The sequence below is a fragment of the Eucyclogobius newberryi genome, unplaced genomic scaffold (assembly GCF_026437365.1).
Source record: "Eucyclogobius newberryi isolate DKJ021-1_F unplaced genomic scaffold, fEucNew1.0.hap1 SCAF_19, whole genome shotgun sequence".
Taxonomy (NCBI): domain Eukaryota; kingdom Metazoa; phylum Chordata; class Actinopteri; order Gobiiformes; family Gobiidae; genus Eucyclogobius; species Eucyclogobius newberryi.
In genome coordinates this window covers 22,100,621-22,114,602 of record NW_027315823.1, presented here as the reverse complement: position 1 = coordinate 22,114,602, position 13,982 = coordinate 22,100,621, and the positions used below count along the sequence as shown (strand labels likewise).

The 13,982-nt window shown below is 41.5% G+C and overlaps 1 protein-coding gene across 3 annotated transcripts in view; it reads right to left on the bottom strand.

Annotated features, from left to right (window-relative positions):
- The window catches only part of arhgef10la (Rho guanine nucleotide exchange factor (GEF) 10-like a), a 120,418-nt gene that overhangs the window by 60,960 nt on the left and 45,476 nt on the right, over positions 1 to 13,982 (bottom strand). For all 3 annotated transcript variants that reach the window (XM_072452169.1, XM_072452171.1, XM_072452170.1), the window contains 4 exons: positions 12,802 to 12,947; positions 11,105 to 11,283; positions 8,022 to 8,137; positions 4,791 to 4,918 (listed from right to left, as the gene is read on the bottom strand). In XM_072452169.1, coding sequence (XP_072308270.1) covers positions 4,791 to 4,918; positions 8,022 to 8,137; positions 11,105 to 11,283; positions 12,802 to 12,947 — 569 coding nt within the window. The remainder of the gene's footprint in view (positions 1 to 4,790; positions 4,919 to 8,021; positions 8,138 to 11,104; positions 11,284 to 12,801; positions 12,948 to 13,982) is intronic.

Sequence of the window (13,982 nt, the reverse complement as noted above, 5' to 3'; positions counted from 1 at the left end):
AGAGACAAAGCATGTGTGTGACACTAATGCTCAAGGACAGGACCGATGTGGGGCCGGTTCGGAGTGGCAGCCCGTCATGCACCTATCCCTCAGGTTGGTGTCACTCTGCGAAGATACAACTATTCAGGTGGAAGTGCAACAAATGTTCAGCTGAAAGTGACGAGAGTTTAGAAAGCAGACTTAACTTCGCTGTCTGTTGAAAAGGTTTGAATTCAAGTGCACATTGGCTTTTGCAATAATGATGAAAAGTCTGCAGTGCAAACTCGTTATATCCTAGTATTGTTTCTATGATTCTTTTCAAGTCAACATGTGAGCCCCGCCATGTGGTTGGACGGAAAATACGCATCCACCTAGAGGATGGCACTTTGTCAAGGGTTTTTCTTGTGTGAAGTTATCTAAAGGACAGAAAATAATAACCACAGCAATACAGAAGCAATAACGCTGTCATTAACTGCACTTCTCTATTGTTATATGAGCAGAACTAGTTATTTTAAGTGAAAAGTGGCCTATTATATGCCAACAGGTTTAACGTGGAAGTGCTTCCAAGTGCAATTTCCAAAACACTACCTTTAGACTCTCAGGAAAAGCTAAGTAACAGTTAGCATTTACCTTGGTGTAAGTGGTGTACAGCACTGTACAAAGCACTCTGGAACAAGATACGATAAGATAAGATAAATCCTTTATTGTCCACACATGGGGAAATTTCGGTGTTACAACGCAGTAGATCCAGGGGGAAGGACAGATAACTTATAGGAAGTTTAAAAAACACTCTTAATACAAGAACTCTTATAAACAAAACAAAAAACTCTCATATCTTAATAGGAATGGAAGAAAATAAATAAATAAAATAAAAAGATAAAAATAATAAAATAAAATAAAGTAAAAATAGCTAGCATAAGACTAAATAAAATGGTAAGTAAACACTCTTATTTACGTCAGTTATATGCACATGAATATGGCCTCAATTGCTTGTGAGTATGACAGTAATTGCACATGAATATGACGGTATTGCACATGGTTAAATCAGTATTGCACATGTTCAGGGCTAACAGTGTTTGTTATACAGTCTGACAGCAGCAGGAAGGAAAGACCTGCAGAACCTCTCCCTCACACAGCGAGGGTGGATCAAGTCTGTCACTGAAGCTGCTCTCCAGAGCGGACAGAGTGTCCTGCAGAGGGTGGGACTCATGGTCCAGCATAGATGTGAGTTTAGCCAGGACCCTTCTGTCCCCCACCTCCTGCACTGAATCCAGAGCACAGCCCAGGACGGAGCTGGACTTCCTAATGACCTTGTCCAGCTTCTTCCTCTCCCTCTCTGTGATGCTGCTGCTCCAGCAGACCAGACCGTACAGGAGCTGATGCCACCACAGAGTCGTAGAAGGGCTTTAGGAACAACCCAATAAACTGCTGGGTCACTACTGTTACATATATCAAACTACATTGTCAGAATACTTTTGAATGAATGAATGATGAAGGTTTTGAGCCATCCAGGCATATCATTATTCTAAGAAAGACCAGCTAGATTTGTTTTTGAACAAATGCTATATATAAGTATATCTTAAAATCTTCATTTGTTTAACATTAGGCTAACTGAAATTATGATAATATGTGACGACACAATCCCGAGCTCAAAGTGCAACTTAGAGAAAATATAATTTATCTTAAAAGAGGCAATTCCATTTGCAGTCACTTTGTAACCTGACAGAACCCTTGATACTAAAAAAAAATGTGATCTATACGTAACTACAGTATCTTTTTCTGTAAATAATCTGAGGATCATAGCTGGGAAAAAAAGGTTTTCATAAGACTCCCCAAACATTTAATGGACAGCGTTTTAATCTGACAGTTCAATTAACCTTGGTGTTAATCACAATAAGTAACGTGCCATTAAAGTGGGATTTGCTGAAATACTGTATGTCCACTGCGGCACACTCCATAGAGAGCTGTCGAGGTCGCAATAACGAAAAGCCTGCTGCTGTTCAGATGTCAAGATAAGCTGAGCCAGTTTCTCCTGTGCCTCTTTAGGAATTATCTGTTTGGACAAGGCTCTTCACCAGAACAACCTCAAAATGGAGCTTTGTGTGATCTGCCATTATCCTAGCAGGTAGGCAGCAGAGTCGATAAGCGCTCGGGAACAAAAAGAGGCTTTGCTGTCTTCCTGTGCTGCTGCTGGAAAAGACAGATGAGACAAAGAAGCCCATTTGGTTTAACTCTGAAATTCCGTCTCCATGCCCTGGCTGAATGGAGTAAACCTACGGTAACCTAGTAGGAGACGCATTAAAAAGGAAGATGTTAATGAAGTTCTGTCACACGTAGGCAGTGGCTTTGAGGCGGCTGTCAGGATTCGCCGCACGTCTCGGGTCTATTTGCAGTGCGGAGGCTGTGATGTGCTGCAGTGAGTTGCTCAGGGCCAGACAGGGGGGGTCCGCTCAGTACAGGGGGTCCCGCTGCGGCCTCACTCGCACACAAGCAGAGCCCAGACTGAGAGTATACGTCAATATGCCAGGGTTTTTGTCTATCAATTCTGTGGGTGGTTGTGTCAGAGGCTAAACACTGATACAAAGATTAGGATTAGGAAATAACCCTTCCAGTTCTGAATGTGAGGCAGTGTTTCTCATTAATAGACTTCCCAAGAAAAGACTTTGGTGACCCTTCCATTGCCAAAAGTGCTGCCCATAATCTAAAAACAACCTAGAAATTGACATCACAAAATCCCAATTTGTTGCCTATTGTATTATCATAAACATTGAAAAGGACCTATAGGTGAAAAAAGCATAATTTATAATATTATTTTTAAATTATATGAGATTAAATAAATATAAATGAAAATGAAAATTATTTGTTTCACAATACAGTAGTCTCTTCAGAATCAATGTGAAATCAAAGGAAGCGCCTGCTTTTCCTTGCCTGGGATCGAGACTTCCCCAATACTTTACGAAGAGCCTCGAACCAAACTCAAACAGAACTGTGCAATCAGACTTATTTTCTCAGTGATGCACTTGAAACCAAGGAGATCATTGGTCATCTATAACCATACCAGACTTCTCTCACCTCAGATTGACAGTGTTTTGTGCTGCTCTTATTGATTCTGCAGAAATCCATAATGTTTTTTAGTCCTTGTGATTTTTTCCTTGAAAGCATCATCATTTGTTCTGATACAGCCGGACCATACATGTCCCTGATTGGCTAATTCACCTGTCATTCACACCTATCTGAACCAGTATTAAACCAGTGACCAGATTTATATCAATCTGTATAAAAAGTGCTGAGATATAATTTTGGACTTTCCAGGCAATGCTTTTCCAGCTTTTGGTTGCCCCCAGTCACATTGCTTTGAGATATGTAGCAACATCAAATATAGGAATGTGGTTTTGTTTTGAAAAACATACAAAATATTTTTTACTAACTCTTGATTATTTTCTTTGTTTTTTTTTACTTTGAACTGCAACATTCTTTTATACTTCTATTGTATCATGTTTAAAATGTGAGGTAATAAAATGTTTTCGAGATGAAGAGACTTGGCAGACAGGTCTTGGGCACCCACTGTGCACCTGTCACCCCCAGCCCTGAGGAGCGCTGCAGGTCCAGCCACCTGACTCTGAGGCCCAGTCTCAATTAGATCACTATCACACAACCAGGATTGCCTTTTTCCCTACAGGTGATTTCTCTCTTTCACTTGACATTGTTATTATTATTTTTTTTTTTACTTACCAAACTTCTTTAAGATTCAATACAAACCCTGCTCTAGTTCAGTAAAGTTTTGAAAACACATATTCAGGATCACATGTGCAGCTGTGGAAGACCTCCTTTTTAGACAGTTGCTAATGACATTATCACAGAACCTCCATAAATAGGGTGTCCCATAAAAGAGGGGAATTTCGGGGGACTCTCTTGTAAGCGTGACATCTGGCTGTACCAAACATCTGAGTAAGCAGATTGGCCCCGCAGGCCTGGTGTGACAGCCGACGAGGAAGCAGGGAGATGTGGGAGAAGTGATGTGCACAGTTCCTCCTGCTCAAGCTGTCACTTTAGCTTGGCTTGGCACAGTCAGACTCTCCCTGGCTCTGGAGCTGTGGGCCTCTGCTCCGAGTGCCACTGCCCTGTCGGCGTCGAGCCAAACCTTTCATGGGAGAGGTGGATCATCACTCTCGCTGCCGTTCTTCCTCTCCCCCAGACTGTCTGAAGCAGGCTCATGCATCTCAGTCAAGCTCGTTCTGTCCTCCCGTGACTCTTATGTAAGGCACTGAGCGCGAACCTTGTGATGTGCCATTATTTCCTGCTCCCATGCTGAAGCTAATCATATGCTCGTGCTTAGATGTCTCGCAATTTAATCGTTAAAGTGTTCACACAGTAGAAGATTGCTGTCACGCTTCATATGCTGGCATTTCTCACTTGTGTTTTAACATTTTACAACTTACCTTGTTTTAAGTATTTATTTTATTAGATATGATCAAGGTTTACAGTTGATGAAAAAGAGTATGTCTCACAGCAAAAACTATTACTCAATCACCATTATCAACCCCTTCTGAAATAAGGCTCATTAAGTGTGTACTTTTGTCCCCATCATCTATGTTCTTCATTGATCATTTAGCAGAAATGTTGCTAGCCCACTATACTATTTTAATAATGTGTAATTAGCTACATAATGGGCTATGGGAGTTTTGAGGTTCAATGTAAATACCGTATTGAGATTAGGATACTCCGTGCAGCATGTAAGATTTTGTGTCTCTTGTAAATATTCTGTATATGTCTGCATATACAACCCTGCCTGTATTTGATCTTGTACTCACTTGTCTGGCCTGCCGGGCACCTGCAAGCGCAAGCGACATTTGTTAGCACACTGGATCTGTTCTTCTTTGATGCGGATAAGTCTCTGGAGGGCCAGACACCAGTCCTGGGCCACAGTGGTGTTCAGATTCTGTGAGGCCAAAAACACAAAGTTAAAAAGCTTGTATCATAGCCACAAACCAAAAGTATTAACATAACACTTGTGTAACTGAATTATTCATTCAATGTGTTGTATTTAGTTTATTTCTATCTGCATTGGCCCATAATATATTCTGTACATTTGATACATGAAGCTATATTATTGGATTGAAAATAATATCATTATAAAGGTGTAATAATAATAATAAATATAGCCGCAAGCGGCAATGATCGGCCCTCGCGACGCCGCCGCCACGCCGCAAGAGGATGGGGCGCTAACGCGCCCCAATTGTCCTTTTAGTACGCCTACTGCTGAATCTGTGACGCTGTCACATCTTCTCCCCTTTGTTTTACCATCAAAAAGCTATTTTATTTTGAATTCTTGGCAAAATGTGCGGCTTTGCCGCACAGACACCGTGACTCTTAGAATAAAAATGTGGATAACTTTTGATGGTCCACCCCTGAAGATGAGTCCCACCAAATTTCAGGTTAATAGGGCTAACGCCCTAAGAGGAGTTCATGAAAGTCTAAAGTGTATACATGTTCTGGCGATTTCCCCATTGGAATAACATGGAAGGTTTTGGTCATCGTTACGGCAAAGCCATAACAATTATGACATGGGTCTCATTGACTTTTTTGATGGGGATGCTAAAATTGAGTTGTGTGTCAAATTTCATATAATTTCGCAAAACTAAACATTTAACCTCCATATAAAATCTGTAGAGGGCGCTGTGGCTCCAAATTAATTTATTTCACTTCAAGTAGGTTTAGGGCAAAGAGTTTAACAACTGATTCTAATTTGACGCAATTCGGACTTTATCTGCGCAAACGGCAGAAATGAAGCCTGCGTAAATTCAGCCTGGAAGACCTAACTCCACCCATCTACATCAAGGCCACCATGGAAGGATCCCCCTCCCCAGCGCCATCATCGCACTCAAGCGGGCGCCCGCCTGTCCGTCTGTGAGAGTCAGATCCCTCACTTCACCATGGACTCTCCCAGGTTTCTGCGCTTATCCCAAAGAGGTTATGCAGTTTTTCCTGGCCAAAGAAGTAGGGTGAAAGGTCAGGGGGCGTCTGTACCATGGCCCTCGCACCTGCTCCTCATCCCCAATCAACGCTCTCAAGTGACTCCTCCCCGCTCCAATCGGCACAAGGCGGCCACATTTAAGCCCTCAGGCAGATGGCTCGGCCGCTCAAACCGTACTGCGACCCACCACCTCCCCAGCTCCTCCTCTACATTCCCCTCATCCTCTACCTTCTCTCCACATCTACCACCACCAGTCTCCAGGCTCCGGGGGGAGACATCTAATACAAATAGATCATGGAGTGCCCATGATTGCAACGTCTTCCGCCGGGGTCTGAGCGCCAAATAACTCTCGAATAAAGCTTGTTCAACAGTCCATTCTCGTGGTCTCTTTGTCTCTCCAGGGTGAAATGTTAAATTTGGGAGATTTCTGAAATTCTTGCTACAGTTTGCGGCTTTGCCGCACAGAGACCGTGACAGGTATCAATGTAATTTGAATAACTTTTGATGTCCCACTCCTCAGTAGCATTTTCACCAAATTTCAGCTTTTTAGGGCCAACGCCCTGGGACGAGTTCGTAAAAGTACGACGTTTGGAAAAACTCCTAAGTCATGTTTAGCAATTTTTGAAGCAATATGGCCGACATTTGGTTGGGCGGACGGCGTTGCCGTGATAATATTTTTTACTTCTCTTGTCACCATCTACCTCTGCGCCAAATTTCATGATTCTACGATCAGATTCGTGAGCTACTGCTCGTTTAGTGCGCACTTTTGCACGGGCTTCGCCCGTTTACAACGGTAAAGTTCCATTTTCCTACTACTAATTAGTATGCACGGGGCGTGCATGAGTGAAGGATGCGTTAGTGAGTGTTTGGAAGTGGGCGAGCGCTTCGCGCTCGATTTCGTGCGCACTATGTGCGCACTTTTGCAGCCGTGCTTCGCACAGCCTTACGAGATTAATAGGCCTCTCGCCAGCTTGTGGCGCTCGGGCCTAATAATAATAACTTTTATTTATATAGCGCTTTTCAAGGACCCAAAGACGCTGAACATATATAAAAAAAGGGGGGGGGTATTTACAGACAGGGGGGGACAGCACGTACAATACACATTAATATACAGATAAAATGAACAAGACAGAAGAAGTAGAGAGAAAAGATGGGGATGCAACAGGGGGTAGAAGAGTAGGCAATGGGGTAGAGGAGGCTAGGGGTAGGGGAGGTCATAGGCTTGGGTGAAAGTGGCGGACAGGTTGGGGGAGGGAGTTCCAGAGTCGGGGTGCTGTTCGGGAGAATGCTCTGTCGCCAAAAGTTTTGAGTCGGGATGTTGGTGCTGTCAGGGTGAGAGAGGAGGAGGATCGGAGAGCTGTAAATATGGCAGTACCACTCCTGGAGAGGACAGTTCTTTAGGTGCTACCATTATCCCAAGAACCTCTTAAGTGATTTTTGGAGTACACCTTCCCGCATGTGTGGTGCTGTGAATATTCATGTTAATGGATAAACTACTGAGAAGTGCCTTGATTTGTGCACAACAGAAAGCTTTCTGCTGGTTTCCCTCCTGCTACTTTAGCTCAGAATAAAAAACATAAATGTATGTTGTTGCTCACATTAAAAGCAAGACTACATTGCACTCAAGTACTAAATGGCCATGTACAAGTGTATTCCTCTTATGTCCCAATCAACTTATTTTCTCCCCAAAAACATTATTATTATTAATATATTGAGCTTTTTTTTGGCATTTGATACATTCATGTATATTTTTGCTTTAATATTGATTTTACTACATGTTCTACCCAATGAAACAAAATATGGGTATTCACTATTTTGAGTTTTAAATGTTATTGATAGGTAAGAACATTCTCTCTTTTTGGTAAAAGTTAATATTTCCATTTAACTGTGGAGTGTTTAAACAAAGCCTCATAAATAATTTAATATTTTCTATTTTCTTTCTGATTACAGAAAATAGGGACAGAAAAATCCCTGGAAAAACAAAAACACGCAGGGACCCCTACATCAGGATAATACCACTGTGCATACGGTATTGTAAGGAGAAGGTAATAGAGAGCAGAGTGTGTACCTGGTAGGTGCCCTGTAGAGTACCCACTAAAAGAGTAACTTCTTCGACAACAGAGAGGTCGTGCTGAAGTTCTTGGAGTTCCTGGTAGAGCCGTGGGGGTCCCAGGAGAGCCTTACCTGAGAAACACAGTGAAGAGTGAGAATAGGCACAAATTTACAGCATAATCTGATGCAAATGTAATAATGCAAACATTGAAAACATCTTTATTTGTTATAGTTTAATATTGTGACCTCTTTCAGGTCGTCTGGTTTAAAAAATAAAAAATAAATTATATAATCATATGACAACTATGGAAATTTGATTTAAAGTTAAAATAGGCTATAATAAATTGTCTGCCATACTCGATGACGCAGAAATGTGTCTTTGGCTTGCTCATTCACATAAATCGGCACAAAATAAACTACTACTTACTTAACAAAGAGATGTCATAAGGGAATGGAAAATCACAATTTGTGTCTTTTGAACCACCTCCTAGACCACAACCTCTGTCTGTGGGACGAGCACAAGTCACAGTATCGAGAACATAGACTGCTCAACAACAAGCTGAATTTAAATAGAAAAGTTGCCTTTGCCGAAACTCCTGCTCCACTAATAATCAATCTTCATTTTCGGTTTTGCTACAGTGAGTGCATTTATAAGAGAAAAATCAGATAAAAGAACTGTTGTTTGATGACCTTTCACTGGCCAAAGAAATGCAGGTGTCTCATTAGACGCAAAAATTCAGCATTGATTTGAGGTGGCTACTTCCAAGGCGGACCTCTCTCTTTTAGTGTCGTAAATCAATAGTCTTGTCTCTAGGAGCGTACTCCCCTCGTCCCACCTCTCCTGATCCGCATCTCCCAGACAGGCGAGTCCATGAGAACAGGCTAATTAAATTCTGCTAGTAGATTTTGCTCCCGAGATGTCCTGTACTGTCACCGCTGCCACATACTAATACCGTGCAAGAGCTGGTTTAGAAAGCAGGCTCAGTAGGGCAAGCATCTGTAAAGGACACCTACCGCGATCTGTGAATACATGGAGTGAATAAAGTCCACGGAAAAGTTGAAAGAATATATTGGAATCGCTGGAGCTAGTTTGAGTGTTCTGTTGTAGCGCAGTTTAATGAGATCTCAGACGAGAAGCGCCCTGGCATCTGTCATCTGTGCAAGAAAATCAATACATCTAAATATAAAGACGTAGTAAGACAAATATCTTCAAGGTCTGTGCAAGCGGACGGGCCACTTTGCAGGTGTTGTGGAGTTTCTCTGAGGGGATGCTGTTGGCTACGGCCTGAGAGGTGAATGTGCTGAGTTGTAATCCAGCGTAATCCCGTTGGTTAGGCAGGATATGGTTTTCACACTTGGACACGGCAATCCGCAGCTGCCTCCAGGCACATATTGTATCTCTTCGGGTTTTAGAATCCCGGAGCCTACAGTGGTTAGCCGCTTTCCACTCTCACTGGAATAAGTCAGTCGATCGGTTTCACCATAAGCGTGCTAGTTACGTAATGTTCTGGTTCAACAACTGTGCAGCTGTGTGCGTGTTTGAAATTGCATGTTACAGAGATAAAGCACACACGTTAGTAATAATGATAAAGGACAAAGTAAAGGAAATAGGGCTACAATTTACGTGTGGTCGACTAGTCTCTCTAAAAAGTGAATTATTAATGAAAATGTGTTTTTTTGACATCTTGATTTTTGGCCCGTGGGCTTCATTGGACAGGACAGATGAGAATGAAATGGGGGATGAGAGAGAAGGGAGGACATGCGGTAAATAGTCAGAGTCGGGAATCAAACTCACTGATGCTGCTGTCTTATGTCTAATGTCTGTATAATCCAGATAACAATTAACAATGATTAAAATAGTGATTATTTTATAGTTGATTAAAGTTTTTCTAGTCAAACTATATAATATTTTGTTTTAAATTGTTAGTCTACCGTCTTCATTTCTCATTCTGAAATGGATTATAATTAATTGTTTCAGCCTAAAGGACAAACTGTTCTCTAATCAGTTTGTTTCTGTTGGCAACTAAGCGCATTAAGCAAAGCAAGAGACACAGCTGTGGAGTTCACAAAGAGCCATTTGCTCCATAAGTATTGTAGATTTGTTAATTAAAGATGTAAAAGTAACAACTTAAATGTTATTTTGGGACTGTCACCCTGGATGACTGGAAGTGTTCATGAGGATTGCAAAATATGTTAAAAGTAAAGTGTAGAATTTAATTATAAAGCAAGAAGGAGAATTAAAATCATTTAATTTGATGGTACACTGATGGCGAGGAAGTTTTAAACTCCAGAAAGGTGAGACCAATAAAATGGTCTGTAGAAATGATCAATGTATAATGTCATGTATAAAATGCTGTGCCTTCCATGGAGTGGAACATCCGCTTTACTCAAAGGAGGGATACGAGACAGCTGAAATGAGAGGTAACCTTAAGTGATCCTGAAGAGCCTTAGAATAAAGTCAGCGGAGTATACATTGTGGCTGAACAAGTAAATATTCATCCTGTGAGACTTCAAATCAAGAGCATGACAAGGTCTCTCATATTTAAGTCTGAGAACTGTATCTTAAAAATTCCAGTAACACTATCTCCAGATAAGGCTTTGTATCTTTATTTCCCCATGGTACATTTATCAGGGATCTCGCCAATGCTCTGTATACACCTGAGACTTTGAAGCGAGCAGTGGTGGTGGGGTAGAGCTAGTGTTTCAGCCACAGATCCCTATCAGCTCCTCGTGGCTCTCTAATTGGGCTCCGCAAAAGAAAGGGAATAATCTGAGCAGATTGATGACTCCACTCCCGACGTGTTTGTGGTCTATCAGAGAGTGAAATGAGACTGTTGGGGATGCCGCAGCGGTCTCGTTCAAGATAAAACACCCTCGGCAGACGGGAACAAGTGACCGTCATCGCAATCCTCCTCACTCGCACGTACTCAATCAGAGTGACAAGCGGCGGAGGATGCGTCTTCAGCCCCTCCAGCAGAGCACTTGGGAGAGGAGAAAGATTAGCCTTGCTGAGTCAGAGCCGACGAGGAAAAGTGATGAGATTAACGGGGAGGATGACACGCGGGGGTGAGGATCAGTGGTTGCTTTTTGTTTGTTTACCTGAGGAGCACACTGAGCTGGTTGGTCGTTTAGCTCCACTCGGCTGGAAGGTGAAGGAGTCTTTGCTTTGAGAACCCTCTTGGCCTACTTCGACCACTTGCACATGTTGTAATGGGGCACTCCACTTCATGGTGTACTTGGGGCCAACTGGGACCAAGCTGCTGATATCAGGAGGCCCCCTGGTGGTGACAAAAATTAGATCTTAGGTTACTACGTATACAATGAGTATTATTCAAACTGCGTACCATGAGGGGTACATGGGCCTAATTCTGTGGTAGCCAGAAGCATTCTGCAATTGCTTTAAGTAGACTCTTAGTGAAAATAATAAAGAAAAAGAAAAAAAAAAGCAGAATTCTTCACACTCACTGGAATATTCATGCAGATTTTTTCCCCACCTAATGGTCATGATCTAACACACACCTTAAATAAGGAAAAGTGAAACACTCGCGCTCCTCTGGACAAACAGCCAACCCATCCATACTCTGCCCTAGGGCCCTTGTCATCAACTGTATATAAATAACCAGGAGCTCAGTATTTTTGAGCAAGTATCTCAGTATTTTTGAGCAATATAAACAGCTGTAATAAAATTAACACTAGATATTTTTTTTACTGTGGAACATTTTGCCAAACAAAATTATATAACAAATACAACGAAATAGAAATAATATATAATGTAAAAGTAGGAGGTAAAGTTACCGCACATATTGCACCTTTGCTTTACTAATGAGGTGGGGTTTTAATCTAAATTAGGTTGTAGATTGTAGATTCTTTAGTTCTTCTTTGTTCTAGTTTGTAGTGCTGGTTTAATACTGGTTTCAAAAGCACCTGAACAATAATTATTTCAAAAACATTATACAGATGACTACTTTTGAATTTGTCCTACAGTGGATCACTCCTGGAGTAATAAGGAATTTTTCTAGCGTTGGTACAGTTCTTCCTATGTAGTTCTTTCTATTTTCGATTTTTCGTTTTAGTGTAGATGATTGAAATAATAAATTGTACGTGTGAATTTTTCTTTACATTGTTATAAATGTATAAAGTTGTGTTTTCCACCCAAATCTCACTGCTCTCTAGGTGGAGTTCATTGGCATTCATGTATTCCTGTAATCACGTAGACAATCAACATTGTGATCAGTTTGTTAAGAACATAGAGGGCAGACAAAGTCAACTTTAGTACACTTCACTTGAATGAGACGTTGAGGGATAATTACTCTGACGCCTGAATGAAAGGGCTTTAGGCAACCTCTCTGTCAGGAGCTCTGCAAAATATACGTAATCCTTTTCCTGTTTACTGCTGCTCGGAGAGAGTGGGGAGGGCTAGATGTGATCAATGGTGCTGTCACTGAAGATAAATTGGAAAGAAACCAAAAAATGTTTTATGTCAGTAATCTAGAGCTCTTGTTGCTGTAGTTAGGCATTCTACCATTTGTTTAAGGCTGATAAAGCTCCTGCGACTCCTGATAGTGCCCAAAACCCCTTGCAGCCATTTCTCTTTATGATGAAGTTTGCCAAAATATCCTTGTAATACCTCGAGCGTCACATTAAAACTCAGTGCCACCTTACAGCTATTTTTGCGACGGTAGTATAGCAGATTTAGCCTTTAACTTTATACACAACTAGTTATGCGATTACACCATTATCCATGCAATAGTAGCATAATTTGAATACAACAACTAAGCTTGACAAGAGGGACTTACTTGACATTTATGTTTGCACAGATGAGGACATCATCAAAGAGGAAGACCTTTCTCTCCTTCGACTTGAGCACTTGTCCCCGCTCACCATACACAGTTTCAATAAGCGTTTCACAAAGAACCAGTGATCCCTGTTTGGAGTTCAGTTGCTAAAGAGGACAGAGAAATCAGATCAGAGACTGCAAAGACGGCAGCACAAAACAGTCCCCCAGAGTTCACGGCCAGGGGACTCAGCTGGAGCGGCGCACGTCTCAGTGAGGATTAGAAGCACACTCAAGGTCACTGCTTTACAGACGTGTAAACATAGGAGGCCCCATATACAAAGACATAAATAAACAGTCAAAGAAAGAACATATTTTACTTGTTTTTTTAAATGCATTCTCAGTGGTTTTTTTAATGATTTGACACATGTATATATTTCCTTATCACATGAGGAAAACACACATTTCACTGGCCCCAGCTCCATTAACCGCCTCTTACATTCACACCATTCAGATGCGAAAAGCCAATAACAAATGCAATTTACAGTATGCTATGTTGGCACTGTTGTGCGTTTATATGTTTGGCAAGAGCAAACAGCAACAGAAAGGCTTTTTATCCCTTTGCTCCTGCTTCTTTTATGACTGCCCGAATCAATATTTTCAATTTAATGCACATTGCATCAATCCAGGATAGGCTTATCACTATTTAAGTGAATCTAACCACTATAATGCAAAGTGCAGCAAGTGACCATAACATGGTACCACTTTTATGTTTGTGTTAAGTGAAATGTTTAAAATTCTAGCAGACTGTTCTCAAGCCTGTAGTGCAGTAACGCCTCCACAAACATTTCACTCTAAAACATGTCCTATCTATCTGCAATCTGTACTTGCTTTTGGCTGTGGCTCACACTGCACACAAAGTGACTCATTAGTCCAACTTGGACTGTTTCTCGATCACAAAATGGTACAGCTCCCTCAAGAGGTGCATTTAGAACCTATCCTCCACACACTTACGATAAGTGACAATAGACAATAGTGTGTGTCTATGTTCAAGATATTCCTACTCATATATCTGTCTTATTCCAGTGACTTGGAATACTTAAGGACAAAAATGAATATTTCATTGAATGGTTACGGGGGTAATAGAGGCGGCTGTTTGCTATCGGAATTCTGCAGTGTCACCGCACCAAATGGAATCCTATG